This window comes from Dendropsophus ebraccatus, chromosome 1 (genome assembly GCF_027789765.1).
Source record: "Dendropsophus ebraccatus isolate aDenEbr1 chromosome 1, aDenEbr1.pat, whole genome shotgun sequence".
Classification (NCBI taxonomy): domain Eukaryota; kingdom Metazoa; phylum Chordata; class Amphibia; order Anura; family Hylidae; genus Dendropsophus; species Dendropsophus ebraccatus.
The window spans coordinates 8,332,487-8,355,055 of NC_091454.1; the positions used below are offsets into that span (position 1 = coordinate 8,332,487).

Below are 22,569 nucleotides of genomic sequence, written 5' to 3' on the forward strand. Positions count from 1 at the left end.
TACCGTCAGGAACAGTTGAATAGTCCAGCGGTTACCCCACAGTCACACATGTGACCCTTCAGTTTAGCTCTGTGCCAGTCAATGCATCAGAGGAACCAGCAGAATTCTGATTGCAGCTCTGGAGGTGACCAAAATAGCAGAGAGGAGTGGGGTGAGGGGATCGCTCTGGTTTACAAACCTCTCACAGAAGGGATGACCCAGATGAGTGCGGGCGCCGCTTCATTAGAACAAGTTTCTCCGGAAACTTTTGTTCTTGTTGTGGATCTAAAAATACGAGTTGTTCCAGTTTTGGAGATAAAGCTCCGTCATGGCCAAATCTAAGAACAGGCGGACCCCGGAGGACCCCGACTGGTACCCCTCAGTCTGAGGGAAGGAAGAGCACGCCTCAGGCCTCGTCTCCTTAAAGAGACAGGACACCTGCAGGCTATACTCCCCTCATTTACTGTGTAGTGGAATGTAAGCTAATGTTCTCTGTTATCAGCCATAATTGGGTTACTGTCCCTTTAAGAAGTTTTCTGTTTTTAACTCTGCTACATCTGTACCTGAAAAGTGGACATGGGTATGTCAGCTGGAGCAGTGAGGAGTGAGATGGAGCAGTGAGGAGTATGTGAGATGGAGCAGTGAGGAGTATGTGAGATGGAGCAGTGAGGAGTATGTGAGATGGAGCAGTGAGGAGTGAGATGGAGCAGTGAGGAGTGTGTGAGGTGGAGCAGTGAGGAGTGAGATGGAGCAGTGAGGAGTGAGATGGAGCAGTGAGGAGTGAGATGGAGCAGTGAGGAGTATGTGAGGTGGAGCAGTGAGGAGTATGTGGGATGGAGCAGTGAGGAGTATGTGAGATGGAGCAGTGAGGAGTATGTGAGATGGAGCAGTGAGGAGTGTGTGAGGTGGAGCAGTGAGGAGTATGTGAGATGGAGCAGTGAGGAGTATGTGAGGTGGAGCAGTGAGGAGTATGTGAGATGGAGCAGTGAGGAGTGTGTGAGGTGGAGCAGTGAGGAGTATGTGAGATGGAGCAGTGAGGAGTATGTGAGATGGAGCAGTGAGGAGTATGTGAGATGGAGCAGTGAGGAGTGAGATGGAGCAGTGAGGAGTATGTGCGGTGGAGCAGTGAGGAGTGAGATGGAGCAGTGAGGAGTATGTGCGGTGGAGCAGTGAGGAGTATGTGACATGGAGCAGTGAGGAGTATGTGAGATGGAGCAGTGAGGAGTGTGTGAGGTGGAGCAGTGAGGAGTATGTGAGATGGAGCAGTGAGGAGTGTGTGAGGTGGAGCAGTGAGGAGTATGTGAGATGGAGCAGTGAGGAGTGAGGTGGAGCAGTGAGGAGTATGTGAGATGGAGCAGTGAGGAGTATGTGGGATGGAGCAGTGAGGAGTGAGATGGAGCAGTGAGGAGTATGTGAGGTGGAGCAGTGAGGAGTATGTGAGATGGAGCAGTGAGGAGTATGTGGAATGGAGCAGAGAGGAGTATGTGAGGTGGAGCAGTGAGGAGTATGTGAGGTGGAGCAGTGAGGAGTATGTGAGGTGGAGCAGTGAGGAGTATGTGGCATGGAGCAGTGAGGAGTATGTGGCATGGAGCACTGATAGTTGTGTCACATGTAGCAGAGCTAAGTCAGCTGCAGGAGAGATGAATTTGTAAGGAACAGCAAATCTCATTGTGTCGGATGAAGCAGAATCACATGTGTCAGATGAAGCAGCATTGCATGTGTCAGATGTAGACGAGCTGAGTTTGTCAGAAACCACAGATTAGATTTAGTATTGCAGAGTTTGTCACATGCAGTTGAGAAGAGTTTGTCATTTGGCGCATGTATTTTACCGTCTGTGGGTAACCTCACCGAATAACCGGCATCACACTGCACAAAATGACAAATTCAGCTCTGCTTCATCTATTCCATTCCCATCAGCCCTGCAGTCAGCTCTCCCGGGTAATAGATGAAAGCCGCCGCCATCTCCCAGAACATTGTGTACCGCTCCCCGCCCGCCACCGTTCAAGGGAGGGGGCAGTACCCCGCCACACTTGTCTTCCCCTCTTTCCAGGGCATGCTGGGAGTTGTAGTTTTGATCCCACTGGGGTCCTACCTTCTTCTCCAGTGATGTCACCTGGGAGGTTAATTCTTCCACCCTCCGGTGCAGTCGCTCATTTTCCTCCTGCGATTGGCCCAGCAGGATCTGATCATTGTGCAGTCGCATCTGGAGCTCCAGCAGCTGCCGGAATAAGAGAGAAGCATGAGCAGGGACAAAGAGCTTAGATACACAGCTCAGCAGACTGTATCACTCATGGTGAGCTTAGATACATGGCTCAGCAGACAGTACCACACATCATAAGTTTAGATACACAGTGCTCAGCACATTGTATGATATAATATAGGCAAGTAAAAAGCCTCCATGACTCTGCAGGTGTGGATTATGCAGCAGATCTGCAACTGTAGAGGCAGAGTTTGTCAGGTGCAGCAGAGCTGAGTGCATCAGGTGCAGCAGAGCTGAGTTCGTCAGGTGCAGCAGAGCTGAGTGCATCAGGTGCAGCAGAGCTGAGTTCGTCAGGTGCAGCAGAGCTGAGTTCGTCAGGTGTAGCAGAGCTGAGTTCGTCAGGTGCAGCAGAGCTGAGTGCATCTGGTGCAGCAGAGCTGAGTTCGTCAGGTGCAGCAGAGCTGAGTGCATCAGGTGCAGCAGAGCTGAGTTCGTCAGGTGTAGCAGAGCTGAGTTCGTCAGGTGCAGCAGAGCTGAGTTCGCCAGCTGCAGCAGAGCTGAGTTCGTCAGGTGAAGCAGAGCTGAGTTCGCCAGGTGCAGCAGAGCTGAGTTCGTCAGGTGCAGCAGAGCTGAGTTCGCCAGGTGCAGCAGAGCTGAGTTCGTCAGGTGAAGCAGAGCTGAGTTCGCCAGGTGCAGCAGAGCTGAGTTCGTCAGGTGAAGCAGAGCTGAGTTCGCCAGGTGCAGCAGAGCTGAGTTCGTCAGGTGAAGCAGAGCTGAGTTCGTCAGGTGCAGCAGAGCTGAGTTCGTCAGGTGTAGCAGAGCTGAGTTCGTCAGGTGAAGTATAGCTGAGTTCGTCAGGTGCAGCAGAGCTGAGTGCATCAGGTGCAGCAGAGCTGAGTCATCAGATGCAACGTGTTATAATCTTTAGTATGTTGTCTGTAGATCAGGTAAAATGTATAAATTCTTATACTACATTATGTTGGCATTACCACTAAGCCCAGGCAAAGGGCAACTCTCCAGCCATGGGTCCCTCAGTTTCCTCCACTGGTGGTTTTTCCTTTAAGGTATCTTTTACTTTTTTTTTTCCCCTAGGTTTCCTCCACTGGTGTTTTGTCCTTTAAGGTATCCTTTACTGTTTTTTTGCCCCTAGGTTTCCTCCACTGGTGTTTTTTCCTTTAAGGTATCCTTTACTGTTTTTTGCCCCTAGGTTTCCTCCACTGGTGTATTTTCCTTTAAGGTATCCTTTACTGTTTTTTCCCCCTAGGTTTCCTCTACTGGTGGTTTTTCCTTTAAGGTATCTTTTACTGTTTTTCCCCCCCCTCAAGTTTTCCTCCACTGGGGTTTTTTCCTGGCCTGAGTGCTACAGTGTGACTCTTTATAAGACAGGGGTTCTGTTGTTTTTTTTCAGTGTCATGATTTTAAATAAAATTGTGACTGACTCCTGATTACAATGTTTCCTGTCTTTATTTTGTGTTCTTTAGTTTAATTCTTTTTTGTTTGGGAGTTGGGGGTACACCACATGCCACACAGAACCACAACCCGCACTATGACCACATGACAGCCCACACACCCCCAGCAGCTCCCACAAGATACTTCCATTCATTTCAATGGAAGGCACAGCCCCCACAGGAGTGAAGAGCTCACATCTCAGACAATGTGTAATGGCGATCTTTAGTCACTCAGCTTTCCCAGGAACAGATAGGAAGTAGCAGGTTATGTCTGACTCCCCTAATATCCATCTTTATTCCGGTTACTTACACAGGACAAAGGATTTACCTGCTAAGACCTAATGGGATAAGAGAGGATTGTCACCATGCCAATCTGTTCACACTCCATCCTGACACGCTCCATACACACAGAAGACCCCGCTGTGGAGGCCACAGATGTTTTATGTATCAAAGCTGAGTTTGTTATATGTAGCAGAGCTGAGTTTGTTATATGTAGCAGTGCTGAGTTTGTTATATGTAACAGAGCTGAGTTTGTTATATGTAGCAGAGCTGAGTTTGTTATATGTAGCAAAGCTGAGTTTGTTATATGTAGCAGAGCTGAGTTTGTTATATGTAGCAGTGCTGAGTTTGTTATATGTAACAGAGCTGAGTTTGTTATATGTAGCAGAGCTGAGTTTGTTATATGTAGCAGAGCTGAGTTTGTTATATGTAACAGAGCTGAGTTTGTTATATGTAGCAGAGCTGAGTTTGTTATATGTAGCAGTGCTGAGTTTGTTATATGTAACAGAGCTGAGTTTGTTATATGTAGCAGAGCTGAGTTTGTTATATGTAGCAGAGCTGAGTTTGTTATATGTAACAGAGCTGAGTTTGTTATATGTAGCAGAGCTGAGTTTGTTATATGTAGCAGAGCTGAGTTTGTTATATGTAGCAGAGCTGAGTTTATAAAAAGATGCATAATGAAGTCAGTCGAGTATCATGTAGCACATGCAGGTAAATCCTCATCTGTTACTCATACATCTCTAAGCAGTTCAGCAACAAATCTGGCTCTGCTACATCCTGGCTTTGTTAGGAGCCCCCCTGGGAGTGCAGATTTATCCAGGAACACGTGTTGTGTTGTGTCCGGATGCGAGGAGACGCGGGGTAGTGAAAGCTTCGCACTTATCCTGTATCCTCCCGCCATTGTCTTAGTTTGGCTGCGGCTCAGAGTGCGACACAGACGTTGCTTACATAACGCCGCAGAGAATAAGGGGGGGCGCTAAAATTAGCTGCACAACTGTCGTCCTGCAGAGACGGATGAGTCACGCCGCTCCCCGCATGTACGGGTGATGGAAAACTCTGCGCACGGTCTATACAGATCCAGACTGAACCCCCCGAGACATTGAGACGCGTCTATAGAAGACCACCGCACTGCCACATCTATAGGAGACCACCGCACTGCCACGTCTATAGGAGACCACCGCACTGCCACGTCTATAGGAGACCACCGCAATGCCACGTCTATAGGAGACCACCGCACTGCCACGTCTATAGGAGACCACCGCACTGCCACGCCTATAGGAGACCACCGCACTGCCACGTCTATAGGAGACCACCGCACTGCCACGTCTATAGGAGACCACCGCACTGCCACGTCTATAGGAGACCACTGCACTGCCACGTCTATAGGAGACCACTGCACTGCCACGCCTATAGGAGACCACCGCACTGCCACGTCTATAGGAGACCACTGCACTGCCACGTCTATAGGAGACCACCGCACTGCCACGCCTATAGGAGACCACCGCACTGCCACATCTATAGGAGACCACCGCACTGCCACATCTATAGGAGACCACCGCACTGCCACGTCTATAGGAGACCACTGCACTGCCACGCCTATAGGAGACCACCGCACTGCCACATCTATAGGAGACCACCGCACTGCCACATCTATAGGAGACCACCGCACTGCCAGGTCTATAGGAGACCACCGCACTGCCACGTCTAGAGACCACCGCACTGCGACGTCTATAGGAGACCACCGCACTGCCACGTCTATAGGAGACCACCGCACTGCCACGTCTATAGGAGACCACCGCACTGCCACGCCTATAGGAGACCACCGCACTGCCACATCTATAGGAGACCACCGCACTGCCTTGTCTATAGGAGACCACCGCACTGCCACATCTATAGGAGACCACCGCACTGCCACGTCTATAGACCACCGCACTGCCACGTCTATAGGAGACCACCGCACTGCCACGTCTATAGGAGACCACCGCACTGCCACGTCTATAGGAGACCACCGCACTGCCTTGTCTATAGGAGACCACCGCACTGCCACATCTATAGGAGACCACCGCACTGCCTTGTCTATAGGAGACCACTGCACTGCCACATCTATAGGAGACCACCGCACTGCCACGTCTATAGACCACCGCACTGCCACGTCTATAGGAGACCACCGCACTGCCATATCTATAGGAGACCACCGCACTGCCACGTCTATAGGAGACCACCGCACTGCCACGTCTATAGGAGACCACCGCACTGCCAGGGGATGCGGGGGGGACACAATCAGAGAATTAAAGGGATTATCCAGACTTAGAAAAACATGGCCGCTTTCTTCCAGAAACAGCGCCACTCTTGTCCTGAGTTTGGTGACACTTACGCTCTGACTATAGGCGGTCTCCGTCTGGTCTTGCAGTCTCTTCACCTCGGCCTCGCTGGCCTCCTGGATCTTCTGCACGGTCTCCATCAGGGCGGGGCCCCCGCGGCTCACCCTCCGCAGCTTGTCTTCTAGTTGGAGGACCAGGGCCTCAGACTGGAGCACCTGGGCCCTCAGCTCCTGTGACTCCTGACAATACAACCAGATAGGAAGCCATTACTAGATGGTGTTGGATTTGTTGCCCATAGCAACCAATCGGCTGTGGTAAAATAAAAGCTGCCCTGTGATTGGACGGTTTGGTGACCTCGGCCCCAAAGTATACTAGAAAGTTATAAAACTAAGTTGAAGGGGTTCTCTGGTTATATATAGCAACAGTCTATCCTTAGAGGTTGGTGAACCATCCCTTTAAATATGGCGTCCATCATGTGGGGCAATTATAGAGACCTTACCGTCACATGACCGTGCTTCAGCTGCTCTATCTGTTGTGTCAGCTCCCTGACATTGTCCTCAAGGGTTAAACGCTGGGAGAACTCTTCTTCATATCTGTGGAGAAAGTAGTCACCAAAGTGGAGATCCCCAGGTTATAGCAGCTGTACATATATAATTATATACAGGAGATCCCCAGGTTATACCAGCTGTACATATATAATTATATACAGTATATACCCAGGTTATAGCAGCTGTACATATATAATTATATACAGGAGATCCCCAGGTTATACCAGCTGTACATATATAATTATATACAGTATATACCCAGGTTATACCAGCTGTACATATATAATTATATACTGGAGATACCCAGGTTATACCGGCTGTACATATATAGTTATATACAGGAGATCCCCAGGTTATACCAGCTGTACATATATAATTATATACAGTATATACCCAGGTTATACCAGCTGTACATATATAATTATATACAGTATATACTCAGGTTACAGCAGCTGTACATATATAATTATATACTGGAGATACCCAGGTTATACCGGCTGTACATATATAGTTATATACAGGAGATCCCCAGGTTATACCAGCTGTACATATATAATTATATACAGTATATACCCAGGTTATACCAGCTGTACATATATAATTATATACAGTATATACTCAGGTTACAGCAGCTGTACATATATAATTATATACAGGAGATACCCAGGTTATACCAGCTGTACATATATAATTATATACAGGAGATCCCCAGGTTATACCAGCTGTACATATATAATTATATACAGTATATACTCAGGTTACAGCAGCTGTACATATATAATTATATACAGGAGATACCCAGGTTATACCAGCTGTACATATATAATTATATACAGGAGATCCCCAGGTTATACCAGCTGTACATATATAATTATATACAGTATATACCCAGGTTATACCAGCTGTACATATATAATTATATACAGTATATACTCAGGTTACAGCAGCTGTACATATATAATTATATACAGGAGATACCCAGGTTATACCAGCTGTACATATATAATTATATACAGGAGATACCCAGGTTATACCAGCTGTACATATATAATTATATACAGTATATACCCAGGTTATACCAGCTGTACATATCATTATATACAGTATATACCTGGGTTATACCAGCTGTACATATATAATTATATACAGGAGACCCCCCAGGTTATACCAGCTATACATATATAATTATATACAGGAGATCCCCAGGTTATACCAGCTGTACATATATAATTATATACAGGAGATCCCCAGGTTATACCAGCTGTACATATATAATTATATACAGGAGATCCCCAGGTTATACCAGCTGTACATATATAATTATATACAGGATATACCCAGGTTATACCAGCTGTACATATATAATTATATACAGGAGAGCCCCAGGTTATACCAGCTGTACATATATAATTATATACAGGATATACCCAGGTTATACCAGCTGTACATATATAATTATATACAGGAGATACCCAGGTTATACCAGCTGTACATATATAATTATATACAGGAGATACCCAGGTTATACCAGCTGTACATATCATTATATACAGTATATACCTGGGTTATACCAGCTGTACATATATAATTATATACAGGAGACCCCCAGGTTATACCAGCTGTACATATATAATTATATACAGGAGATACCCAGGTTATACCAGCTGTACATATATAATTATATACAGGAGATACCCAGGTTATACCAGCTGTACATATATAATTATATACAGGAGATACCCAGGTTATACCAGCTGTACATATATAATTATATACAGGAGATACCCAGGTTATACCAGCTGTGCATATATAATTATATACAGGAGATACCCAGGTTATACCAGCTGTACCTATATAATTATATACAGGAGATACCCAGGTTATACCAGCTGTACATACATAATTATATATAGTATATACCCAGGTTATACCAGCTGTACATATATCATTATATACAGTATATACCCAGGTTATACCAGCTGTGCATATATAATTATATACAGGAGATCCCCAGGTTATACCAGCTGTACATATATAATTATATACAGGAGAGCCCCAGGTTATACCAGCTGTACATATATCATTATATACAGTATATACCCAGGTTATACCAGCTGTGCATATATAATTATATACAGGAGATACCCAGGTTATACCAGCTGTACATATATCATTATATACAGTATATACCCAGGTTATACCAGCTGTGCATATATAATTATATACAGGAGATACCCAGGTTATACCAGCTGTACCTATATAATTATATACAGGGGATACCCAGGTTATACCAGCTGTACATATATAATTATATACAGGAGATGCCCAGGTTATACCAGCTGTACATATATAATTATATACAGGAGATACCCAGGTTATACCAGCTGTACATATATAATTATATACAGGAGATAACCAGGTTATACCAGCTGTACATATCATTATATACAGTATATACCTGGGTTATACCAGCTGTACATATATAATTATATACAGGAGACCCCCAGGTTATACCAGCTGTACATATATAATTATATACAGGAGACCCCCAGGTTATACCAGCTGTACATATATAATTATATACAGTATATACCCAGGTTATACCAGCTGTACATATATAATTATATACAGGAGATACCCAGGTTATACCAGCTGTACATATATAATTATATACAGGAGATACCCAGGTTATACCAGCTGTACATATATAATTATATACAGGAGATACCCAGGTTATACCAGCTGTACTTATATAATTATATACAGGAGATACCTAGGTTATAGCAGCTGTACATATATAATTATATGCACTATATACCCAGTTTATAGCAGCTGTACATGTATAATTATATACACTATATACCCAGGTTATAGCAGCTGTACATATATAATATATACAGGAGATACCTAGGTTACACCAGCTGTACATGTATAATTATATACACTATATACCCAGGTTATAGCAGCATGCTCGGTATGACTCCTCAGGCCTCTGGGTAATGTCTCCTATGTGAGCCTCTTATCTGTGTGGGGTCTGGAGGATGGCGATGCTTGGAGATAAGCTTGCAGAGCTCTGTCTGATAAGATATCTTGTTATCTTGTCTATTTCTGCAGGTCCTGCACAGATTCATCCAGAACTTTCCCAGATCTGCTTAGTCTCTTCACATGAATGAGCAGCATGTAATACCAAGGCTCACCTTCGGGAGTGCTGCAGGAGAGATCTGAGGCCTCCCAGTGCTATCCAGAGAACCCATGTATTATTGAAACCCCTTTACTAGGAACTAGTGACATCACTGAGGCGTGAGGTACGGTGTGAGGTACGCTGTGCCCTATGCCTCCATCATGTCACTAGGTCCTAATTAAATAAATACATTTCTTTTGCAGGTAGTAATTTACCATACGGGGTTACAATACTCTCAGTGGGCAAGATGGGGGGGCACTTACTTAGCCTGAGCCATCACTATGCTCCTCTGTAGCTCCCCCAGCTCCTGTCTGGCCATTTCCAGCTGTATACTCGGGGACATGGCGGCCCCCTTTAAGGATTGGACTTCGGACTCCTTCTTCGCCACCAGCACTTGGAGCGCCCGGATGTCTTCATCTTTTTTCAGGATGTCTCTGTTCATTTCCCAAATTCTGGATTATAAATAAAGATTTGTAGAAACGCGTCATTCCAATACATCAAAACACATCATGAAGGGGAGGCAGGACGGGGATAGCCTCCAGTATCTATAGAGGCACAGCAGGACAGGGGATAGCCTCCAGTATCTATAGAGGCACAGCAGGACAGGGGATAGCCTCCAGTATCTATAGAGACACAGCAGGACAGGGATAGCCTCCAGTATCTATAGAGACACAGCAGGACAGGGGATAGCCTCCAGTATCTATAGAGGCACAGCAGGACAGGGGATAGCCTCCAGTATCTATAGAGGCACAGCAGGACAGGGGATAGCCTCCAGTATCTATAGAGGCACAGCAGGACAGGGGATAGCCTCCAGTATCTATAGAGGCACAGCAGGACAGGGGATAGCCTCCAGTATCTATAGAGGCACAGCAGGACGGGGATAGCCTCCAGTATCTATAGAGGCACAGCAGGACAGGGGATAGCCTCCAGTATCTATAGAGGCACAGCAGGACAGGGGATAGCCTCCAGTATCTATAGAGGCACAGCAGGACAGGGGATAGCCTCCAGTATCTATAGAGGCACAGCAGGACGGAGACAGCCTCCAGTATCTATAGAGGCACAGCAGGACAGGGGATAGCCTCCAGTATCTATAGAGGCACAGCAGGACAGGGGATAGCCTCCAGTATCTATAGAGGCACAGCAGGACAGGGGATAGCCTCCAGTTACTATAGAGGCACAGCAGGACAGGGGATAGCCTCCAGTTACTATAGAGGCACAGCAGGACAGGGGATAGCCTCCAGTATCTATAGAGGCACAGCAGGACGGAGACAGCCTCCAGTATCTATAGAGGCACAGCAGGACAGGGGATAGCCTCCAGTATCTATAGAGGCACAGCAGGACAGGGGATAGCCTCCAGTATCTATAGAGGCACAGCAGGACAGGGGATAGCCTCCAGTATCTATAGAGGCACAGCAGGACAGGGGATAGCCTCCAGTATCTATAGAGGCACAGCAGGACAGGGGATAGCCTCCAGTATCTATAGAGGCACAGCCGGACAGGTGGTAGCCTCCAGTATCTATAGAGGCACAGCAGGACAGGGGGTAGCCTCCAGTTACTATAGAGGCACAGCAGGACAGCGGATAGCCTCCAGTTACTATAGAGGCACAGCAGGACAGCGGATAGCCTCCAGTTACTATAAAGGCACAGCAGGACTGGTGGCTATAGTTACTATAGAGGCACAGCAGGATAAGTGGTAGCCTCCAGTTACTATAGAGGCACAGTAGGACATGTGGTAGCCTCCAATTGCTATAGAGGCACAGCAGGAGAGGGGATAGCCTCCAGTATCTATAGAGGCACAGCAGGACAGGGGATAGCCTCCAGTATCTATAGAGGCACAGCAGGACAGGGGATAGCCTCCAGTTACTATAGAGGCACAGCAGGACAGGGGATAGCCTCCAGTATCTATAGAGGCACAGCAGGACAGGGGATAACCTCCATTTACTATAGAGGCACAGCAGGACGGGTGGTAGCCTCCAGTTATTATAGAGGCACAGCAGGACAGCGGATAGCCTCCAGTTACTATAGAGGCACAGCAGGACAGCGGATAGCCTCCAGTTACTATAGAGGCACAGCAGGACAGGTGGTAGCCTCCAGTTACTATAGAGGCACAGCAGGACAGGGGATAGCCTCCAATTGCTATAGAGGCACAGCAGGACAGGTGGTAGCCTCCAGTTACTATAGAGGCACAGCAGGACAGGGGATAGCCTCCAGTATCTATAGAGGCACAGCAGGACAGGGGGTAGCCTCCAGTATCTATAGAGGCACAGCAGGACAGGGGATAACCTCCAGTTACTATAGAGGCACAGCAGGACGGGGATAGCCTCCAGTATCTATAGAGGCACAGCAGGACAGGGGATAGCCTCCAGTATTTATAGAGGCACAGCAGGACAGGGGATAGCCTCTAGTATCTATAGAGGCACAGCAGGACAGGGGATAACCTCCAGTATCTATAGAGGCACAGCAGGACAGGGACAGCCTCCAGTATCTATAGAGGCACAGCAGGACAGGGACAGCCTCCAGTATCTATAGAGGCACAGCAGGCCAGGTGATAGCCTCCAGTTACTATAGAAGCACAGCAGGCCAGGTGGTAGCCTCCAGTATCTATAGAAGCACAGCAGGCCAGGTGGTAGCCTCCAGTTACTATAGAGGCACAGCCGGAAAGGTGGTAGCCTCCAGTTACTATAGAGGCACAGCAGGACAGGTGGTAGCCTCCAGTTTCTATAGAGGCACAGCAGGACAGTGGATAGCCTCCAGTTACTATAGAGGCACAGCAGGACAGGTGGTAGCCTCCAGTTTCTATAGAGGCACAGCAGGACTGGTGGCTATAGTAACTATAGAGGCACAGCAGGATAAGTGGTAGCCTCCAGTTACTATAGAGGCACAGTAGGACACGTGGTAGCCTCCAATTGCTATAGAGGCACAGCAGGACAGGGGATAGCCTCCAGTTACTATAGAGGCACAGCAGGACAGTGGACAGCCTCCAGTTACAATAGAGGCACAGCAGGACGGGGACAGCCTCCAGTTACTATAGAGGCACAGCAGGACAGCGGATAGCCTCCAGTTACTATAGAGGCACAGCAGGACAGGGGATAGCCTCCAGTTACTATAGAGGCACAGCAGGACAGGGGATAGCCTCCAGTTACTATAGAGGCACAGCAGGACAGGTGGTAGCCTCCAGTTACTATAGAGGCACAGCAGGACAGGGGATAGCCTCCAGTTACTATAGAGGCACAGCAGGACAGGGGATAGCCTCCAGTTACTATAGAGGCACAGCAGGACAGGTGGTAGCCTTCAGTTACTATAGAGGCACAGCGGGACAGGGGATAGCCTCCAGTTACTATAGAGGCACAGCAGGACAGGGGATAGCCTCCAGTTACTATAGAGGCACAGCAGGACGGGGATAGCCTCCAGTTACTATAGAGGCACAGCAGGACAGGGGATAGCCTCCAGTATCTTTAGAGGCACAGCAGGACGGGGATAGCCTCCAGTATCTATAGAGGCACAGCAGGACAGGGGATAGCCTCCAGTTACTATAGAGGCACAGCAGGACAGGTGGTAGCCTTCAGTTACTATAGAGGCACAGCAGGACAGGGGATAGCCTCCAGTTACTATAGAGGCACAGCAGGACAGGGGATAGCCTCCAGTTACTCTGGCATATCTTACAGTACCTGGCCCCAGTAAAAGACCGCTCAGGATTTGTGCCACTGAATAGAGAAAAGCATCCATGTTCCAGCACAGCATTCTGGGTCTGTGCCGTCCACCAGGGTATAAATACCTATTCTGATACTCGGAGGCCATAGCCGTGGAGAAGCCGTCCCCGCCCTGCGTCCTGTACTTCTCTTCCAGTTTCTCCCGCAGGTTTATAATCTCCTCCTCGTACATATTCCGCATGGAAATCATCTCATCCTGGAGACGCTGGAGCGAGGAGGCGGCATCAGCCTGCGCACAAAGAAAACCGCCACGTATTACCATCTCTCCAGGAGGAAGAGATTCCGAAATAAGAAAAATAATAATAATAAAGCTTTATGGTCTGTATAAAACGCCCCATGGGAGCGCGGACGTCATTACTTACCCACAACGGCCCAGGTGGGATTTGTGTTCCGTCCCTGGACGTCTATAATTTTGCCTCCTTTATTGGCGCGCGGTTATTACTGCTCATTTCCACCTTCCCTTTTGTATCGTAGTTATAAGCGGCTAATGTAATATAGTCACCGGTCTATGTGCAGCACGGTGCACCGCGTGTCCTTACTATGTCTGTCACCGTCACACAGCAGCCGCCGTATACAGCAAAGACTCTATATTACCTGAACCTCATCAAAATACTCAGTCCCTGCTCCCTTCTTCCTTATCTTTTCTCTATGTAAACCATTCCGACCTCTTGATGGAGTGAGATTCTGGTTAGAGTGAAATACGGCAGCTGGGTCTCTGCGACAAGAACCAGGACCTTCCAGGACTAGGATCAAAGGCTTCTCACCACCCAGAAGCCCCGCACAGATGAGAAGCAATGGTCACACATGGCTGTCTCTGGTGTGACTGATATACATCCTAAATATAACACTGCCCCCTATATACAGGAATATAACTACTATAATACTGCCCCTATATACAGGAATATAACTACTATAATACTGCCCCTATATACAAGAATATAACTACTATAATACTGCCCTCTATATACAGGAATATACTACTATAATACTGCTCCCTATATACAGGGATATAACTACTATAATACTGCTCCTATATACAGGAATATAACTACTATAATACTGCTCCTATATACAAGAATATAACTACTATAATACTGCCCTCTATATACAAGAATATAACTACTATAATACTGCTCCTATATACAGGGATATAACTACTATAATACTGCTCCTATATACAGGAATATAACTACTATAATACTGCCCCCTATATACAGGAATATAACTACTATAATACTGCCCCCTATATACAGGAATATAACTACTATAATACTGCCCTCTATATAGAAGAATATAACTACTATAATACCGCTCCTATATAAAGGAATATGACTACTATAATACTGCTCCTATATACAGGAATAAAACTACTATAATACTGCTCCTATATACAGGAATATAACTACTATAATACTGCTCCCTATATACAGGAATATAACTACTATAATACTGCTCCTATATACAGGGATATAACTACTATAATACTGCTCCTATATACAGGAATATAACTACTATAATACTGCTCCTATATACAGGAATATAACTACTATAATACTGCTCCTATATACAGGAATATAACTACTATAATACTGCCCCTATATACAGGAATATAACTACTATAATACTGCCCCCTATATACAGGAATATAACTACTATAATACTGCTCCTATATACAGGAATATAACTACTATAATACTGCTCCTATATACAAGAATATAACTACTATAATACTGCTCCTATATACAGGAATATAACTACTATAATACTGCTCTTATATACAAGAATATAACTACTATAATACTGCTCCCTATATACAAGAATATACTACTATAATACTGCCCCCTATATACAGGAATATAACTACTATAATACTGCTCCTATATACAAGAATATAACTACTATAATACTGCTCCTATATACAAGAATATAACTACTATAATACTGCTGCTATGTAAAAGAATACTACACATATAATACTGTCCCTATGTACATGAAAATTACTAACATAATACTACCTCACCCATATCTACTGTGTTAGAGTTCAAGGAGTGTTGAAAAAAATTAACTTGGCCCCTATCCAATTTTTTTTGAATACCCCTTTAAGAATTTCATTTTGACTTGAGATTCCCTTGAAATATATTGCAAGGAACCATTCTTGATGATCAGTGTCTTGCTAGCAGTTATAATAGTCTTAAAGTTTCCTCCCCCCCAGGATCACATGGTATAATCATCTCTCCAACACCCAACATGAGATTTCATGTTACTACAATAACAGAATCGCTATAATTCTGGGAAAACTGTTCTGTCCGTCTCACTTCCAGGAATCCTTCATCTCACATAGAGAATCATGTATCCTGCAGACCCTCTCACTACAAAGACTGAGGCCACTCCACAGGAGAGCAATAATACCGTACTGCAGGCCGGGGCGGGCACACTTCTAGTAGTTATTTTCCTGTATATAGGAGCAGTGTTATAGTAGTTATATCCCTGTATATAGGGGCAGTATTATAGTAATATATCCCTGTATATAGGGGCAGTATTATAGTAGTTATATTCCTGTATATAGGGGGCAGTATTATAGTAGTTATATCCCTGTATATAGGAGCAGTATTATAGTAGTTATATTCCTGTATATAGGGGGCAGTATTATAGTAGTTATATCCCTGTATATAGGAGCAGTATTATAGTAGTTATATTCCTGTATATAGGAGCAGTATTATAGTAGCTATATTCCTGTATATAGGAAGCAGTATTATAGTAGTATATTCCTGTATATAGGAGCAGTATTATAGTAGTTATGTGTGGGTAGTGAGATACAGAAGCCTGCACCGCTCCAGAATGCGCACTGTGTAGATGGGGGCCAAGGATAGGTTCTTAAACCGGACAATGGATGTGAACGTGGCTGCTGGAAGGGGGTGCACACTACCGAGGTAAGAGATACTGTAGTTGAAGAAGAGAAATATGTAGTCGCACTCACCCTTTATCTTTCAGCTTAGCGGCTTTATTACAGTTCACAAGTAGCGGGGAGGGAAAGGACTCAGGTGTGTTCGCGCCCAGGACGCGAACACACCTGAGTCCTTTCCCTCCCCGCTACTTGTGAACTGTAATAAAGCCGCTAAGCTGAAAGATAAAGGGTGAGTGCGACTACATATTTCTCTTCTTCAATTATAGTAGTTATATTCCTGTATATAGGAGCAGTATTATAGTAGTTATATTCCTGTATATAGGGAGCAGTATTATAAGTTATATTCCTGTATATAGGAGCAGTATTATAGTAGTTATATTCCTGTATATAGGGAGCAGTATTATAGTAGTATATTCCTGTATATAGGAGCAGTATTATAGTAGTTATATCCCTGTATATATGAGCAGTATTATAGTAGTTATATTCCTGTATATAGGAGCAGTATTATAGTAGTTATATTCCTGTATATAGGAGCAGTATTATAGTAGTTATATTCCTGTATATAGGAGCAGTATTATAGTAGTTATATTCCTGTATATAGGAGCAGTATTATAGTAGTTATATTCCTGTATATAGGAGCAGTATTATAGTAGTTATATTCTTGTATATAGGGAGCAGTATTATAGTAGTATATTCCTGTATATAGGGTGCAGTATTATAGTAGTTATATTCCTGTATATAGGAGCAGTATTGTAGTAGTTATATTCCTGTATATAGGAGCAGTATTATAGTAGTTATATCCCTGTATATAGGGGGCAGTATTATAGTAGTTATATTCCTGTATATAGGAGCAGTATTATAGTAGTTATATTCTTGTATATAGGAGCAGTATTATAATGGTTATATCCCTGTATATAGGGAGCAGTATTATAGTAGTTATATACCTGTATATAGGAGGCAGTATTATAGTAGTTATATTCCTGTATATAGGTGGCAGTATTATAGTAGTATATTCCTGTATATAGGAGCAGTATTATAGTAGTTATATTCCTGTATATAGGAGCAGTATTATAGTAGTTATATTCCTGTATATAGGAGCAGTATTATAGTAGTTATATTCCTGTATATAGGAGCAGTATTATAGTAGTTATATTCCTGTATATAGGAGCAGTATTATAGTAGTTATATTCCTGTATATAGGAGCAGTATTATAATAGTTCATTAGTCTTCCCCCATAGGGTTTTCCATATGACTCAGGCATAGTACTGTATCATTGATGAGTATTACTCTCAGTGCACAGGGCTCATACACAATGAGTAGGTGGTTTCTCGGCAGCGATCACCGGCCGTCCCCCCCACCCAGTGACACACACTCTCAGTGATCTAAAACACGTGTTCAGTGCAAAACACTAATCCTTCCCAAATCTTCCCTAATACCGTCTGCTAACAAAGAGCCACAATTACTTGTCATCTGCTGCGACGCCGTAATGACAGCGGTGATAATTACAGAGGGGCCGTGTGTGTCGGCATACGATTAACAGCGGGGGGATAATAGGACCCTCTTCACCTCCACATTGTGCGCTAATCCAATGTTACTAAAATGTAATTAATAGGACGGACGACGCCAGAGAAAGACACGGACGTGTTTGTCATACAGGAAGCAGAGAGAGAGAGAGGGTGAAATGCAGGCAGGGCAGGAAGATTGCTTCTAGTTTCCTTTTTGCATATACTCTATGGCGGCATTATTTATAATATTATTTATGTGCTGTTATACTATCATTGTATGTCAGTATTATTTTTGTGCTGTTACACTGGCACTGTATGGTGGTGTTATTTATAAGCTGTTATAGTGGCACTGTATGAGAACATTATTTGCGAAGTTAGACGCACTTTATGGCAGTGTTATTTATGTATTGTTATACTGGCACTGTATGGCAGTATTATGTATGTGCTTTTAGACTGGCACTGTATGGCAGTATTATTTATGCAATGTTAGGCTATGTTCACACAACGTGAACGACTGCTAGTTCCGTGACCCCGGCCGAGTCACAGAACGGCCGGTCTCTGCACAGATCATCCCGGCCGGTACTGCAGTACCGGACGGATTATCTTTAGTCGTAGCGTTCTGATGCGGGTGCATCAGCGCGCGCTCGCATCAGAACTCCCCATAGGACACAATGAAGCAAGCGTCCGGAGCCGCACGCTCCATTCTGTGAACTGACCGGGTTTCCTACGGCTGCAATTCACTGAATTGTGGCTGCAGAAAACTGACATGTCAGTTCTTTGCGGCGCCGCACGGGATCCCTGTGTATACGATGTGTATACGCTCCGGCCGGGATCCCATAGAACAATAGGCTAAGTTCCCCTCCGCACAAAGTACGGCTGTTGCCGTACTTTTACGTAGTGTGAACTTTGCCTAATACTGGCACTGTATGGTAGTATTATTTATGTGCTGTTATACTGGCACTGTATGGCAAAATTAGTTATGTGCTGTTATACTGGCACTGTATGGCAGTATTATTTATGTGCCATTGCTCTGGCACTGTATGGCAGTATTATTTATTTGCTGTTATACTGGCACGGTAATGGCAGTCTTATTAATGTGCTTTTACACTGGCACTGCATGGCAGTATTATTTATATTATTATTATTAGTTATGTGCTGTTATACTGGCACTGTAGGGCAGTATTATGTATGTGCTGTTAGACTAGCACTGTATGGCAGTATTATTTATGTGCTGTTATACTGGCACTGTATGGCAGTATTATTTATGTGCTGTTATACTGGCACTGTATGGCAGTATTATTTATGTGCTGTTATACTGGCACTGCATGGCAGTATTATTTATATTATTATTATTTATGTGCTGTTATACTGGCACTGTATGGCAGTATTATTTATGTGCTGTTATACTGGCACTGTATGGCAGTATTATTTATGTGCTGTTATACTGGCACTGTATGGCAGTATTATTTATGTGCTGTTAGACTGGAACAGTATGGCATTATTATTTATGTGCTGCTAGACGGGCGCTGTAAGGCAGTATTTATGTGGTTATGCTGGCACTGTATGGCAGTATTATTTATGTGCTGTTATACTGGCACTGTATGGCAGTATTATTTATGTGCTGTTATACTTGCACTGTATGGCAGTATTATTCAGGTCAGTCATGTACATATGTACTATATTAGAATAGTGCTATGATATTACTTGCATTAGTAATCCGGTTCTCGTGCATATTATCCAGTCACGTCTTCCCTAACTAAACTCATTAACCTCCCTGTATCATTCCCAGATCTTTCCCTCCTCTCTCTTACCACTATAACTGAAAGTGCCATCTTAGAGCCATTATGTGCCGCCAGCTACTGACCCATCTCTAATTCACCCTTCATTTCTCAACTCCTAGAACGCGCCATCTACTCTCGCTTAGGGTGCGTTCACAAGGATCCGCAGCACATCTGCAGCATAAAATCCGCTGAAATACGGTGTGTGTGCAGCTACCCTTAAGGGCGCGTTCACACCTACAGGATCCGCAGCAGATCTGCAGCAGATTTGATGGTGCAGATTTGATGCTGTATTCAGTTATTTAAATGAAATCTGCTGCAGATCTGCTCTGGATCTGCAGCAGAAAATCAGCTGCGGATCCTGTAGGTGTGAACGCACCTTAATCTGTGTCTCTCCACCAGCTTTTCGACCCCTATGTGGTTTTTCCACTCTATAGAAACTTTTATGTATCTCGGTAAAACCACGCAATCCATGTACATTACAGCAGCGTATAATTACCTATAGTTTTGCATAGCCCGTTGGGTGAGGGAGGGGTATAAGGAAATCCATCAAGCGTTACGGGCGTGCAGTGCAATGTATGGTTTGGCGGTATTGTGCTACCTTCCTGCAGCATCAGCTTTAATGACAGAAAGAAGTCACAGGGACGTCCGTTTTTGCTGACATGTAAATTCATCCATCCTAACACTAAGGATAAATTCCCCTCGAAGTGTATGAAACCTCAACGCTGCCAACGTGCAAAAAACGTGATCTGCGAGCGGCGTAAGATTAATGTGAATGCGGGACATGAATGACATTATAATATATGACATGGGGGGGGGGGGAGACAGAGCCCCCTCCACAGTACCAGGTGCCGGCGGCCAGATCTGCGGATCTCCTTCCATCCACAGGGAATGTATTATCATCAGATGGTTGAATGATTCTGATGATGTTGTCCCGCTGCCCATAATGGCGCCATTACACGCCAATCCCCAATAATAGAGATGGAAGTGTGTCGGAGCCCCGGAGGAGGCCACAAACTCTTGTCTCCCTGAACATTTATTTCTCACCTTTTGGGGGTCTCTATTATGTGCAAACAAAAGTGTCCTTCCCGGGGCGAGAGGCGACCTTGTCTGTATGGGAAGGGATGGCGGTATAACAACCGTAATAATAAAAAGAATAGAAAAAGAATTCTGTTTGTTTGCTTCTTACTTTCCAGTAAAGCTGATTGACTGATGGTTAACACTATACCACCATTGTGTCCAAATAATACTGCCATAATACGCTTAAATAATGCTGCCATAGTACACTTAAATAATGCTATAGTGCTCACATAACATCATAAGGTTGCCTGTATTTCCGATACAACACTGCCATACATACATTGCTGAAATAATACCACCATAAAGTATCCATAAAATTCTACCGATCTGTACCTAAAACTACTATTCTGTTTCCAAACTGCATTGTCATTTGTCGTCTAAATAATACCACCATACACTATCCATACAATTCTACGATTCTGTGGCCAAATTACATTGTCATGTATTGATATTTAGTGCTCAACCACCATACTATTCCCATATAATACGAACATACTATTCCTAAATAATACCACCATACTATTCCTATATAATACCGCCCTACTATTCCTATATAATTCTACAATACTATTTTGAAATAATACCGGCATACTATTCCTAAATAATACCACCACACTATACCTATATAATGCCACCATACTATTTATAAATAATACCGCCATACTATTCCTATATAATTCTACAATACTATTCTGAAATAATACCACCATACTATTCCTAAATAATACCACCTTACTATTCATATATAATACCGCCATACTATTCCTATATAACACCATCACACTATTGCTAAGTAATACCGCCATACTATTCCTAAATAATACCACCATACTATTCCTATATAATTCTACAATACTATTTTGAAATAATACCGCCATACTATTCCTAAATAATACCACCATACTATTCCTATATAATACTACAATACTATTCTTAAATAGTACCACCTCAGTATTCCTATATAATACTACAATACTATTCCTATAAAATACCACTATACTATTCCAATATAATACTACAATACTATTCCTATATAATACCACCATACTATTCCTATATACTACAATACTATTCCTATATAATACCACCATACTATTTCTATATAATACTACAATATTATTCCTATATAATACCACCATACTATTCCTATATAATACTACAATACTATTCCTATATAATAACACCATACTATTCCTATATAATACTACAATACTATTCCTATATAATACCACCATACTATTCCTATATAATACCACCGTACTATTCCTAAATAATACCGTCATACACTATTAACACAATATTACCATATAGCGCCCTGCCAATCATCACCATACATTTCTCACACTCTACTGTCATTCAGACCTTATCTAATCCCAGTATACCATGCCTAAATAATACCGCCATATATTATTTAAAGGTAATCTATTGTTTTATAGGGTTAATAAACATCCATTTAAGTGATCCCAGTGTGGGACAGATAACCAGCACTACAGGTGATTGGTATAGGGAGGAATAAATTGTTGACCTGAAACCTGGGTAAGTTTCGTCTACAATCCCCCATAGAGTTTAGTGCAGGTGACTCTACCGCCCCTGCAGATTACAGTCTCTGTAAACATCTGCCCCATTGTCTCCTGG

General features: G+C 43.9%; 1 protein-coding gene across 1 annotated transcript in view; it reads right to left on the reverse strand.

The window, feature by feature from the left end:
* LMNTD1 (lamin tail domain containing 1) overlaps window positions 1–22,569 on the reverse strand; it is a 58,863-nt gene that overhangs the window by 16,628 nt on the left and 19,666 nt on the right. Inside the window, exons 3-7 of the mRNA XM_069966492.1 lie at window positions 13,732–13,895; window positions 10,220–10,408; window positions 6,727–6,820; window positions 6,281–6,466; window positions 2,072–2,197 (exon numbers count right to left, since the gene is read on the reverse strand). Of these exons, the coding sequence (XP_069822593.1) occupies window positions 2,072–2,197; window positions 6,281–6,466; window positions 6,727–6,820; window positions 10,220–10,408; window positions 13,732–13,895 (759 nt within the window). The remainder of the gene's footprint in view (window positions 1–2,071; window positions 2,198–6,280; window positions 6,467–6,726; window positions 6,821–10,219; window positions 10,409–13,731; window positions 13,896–22,569) is intronic.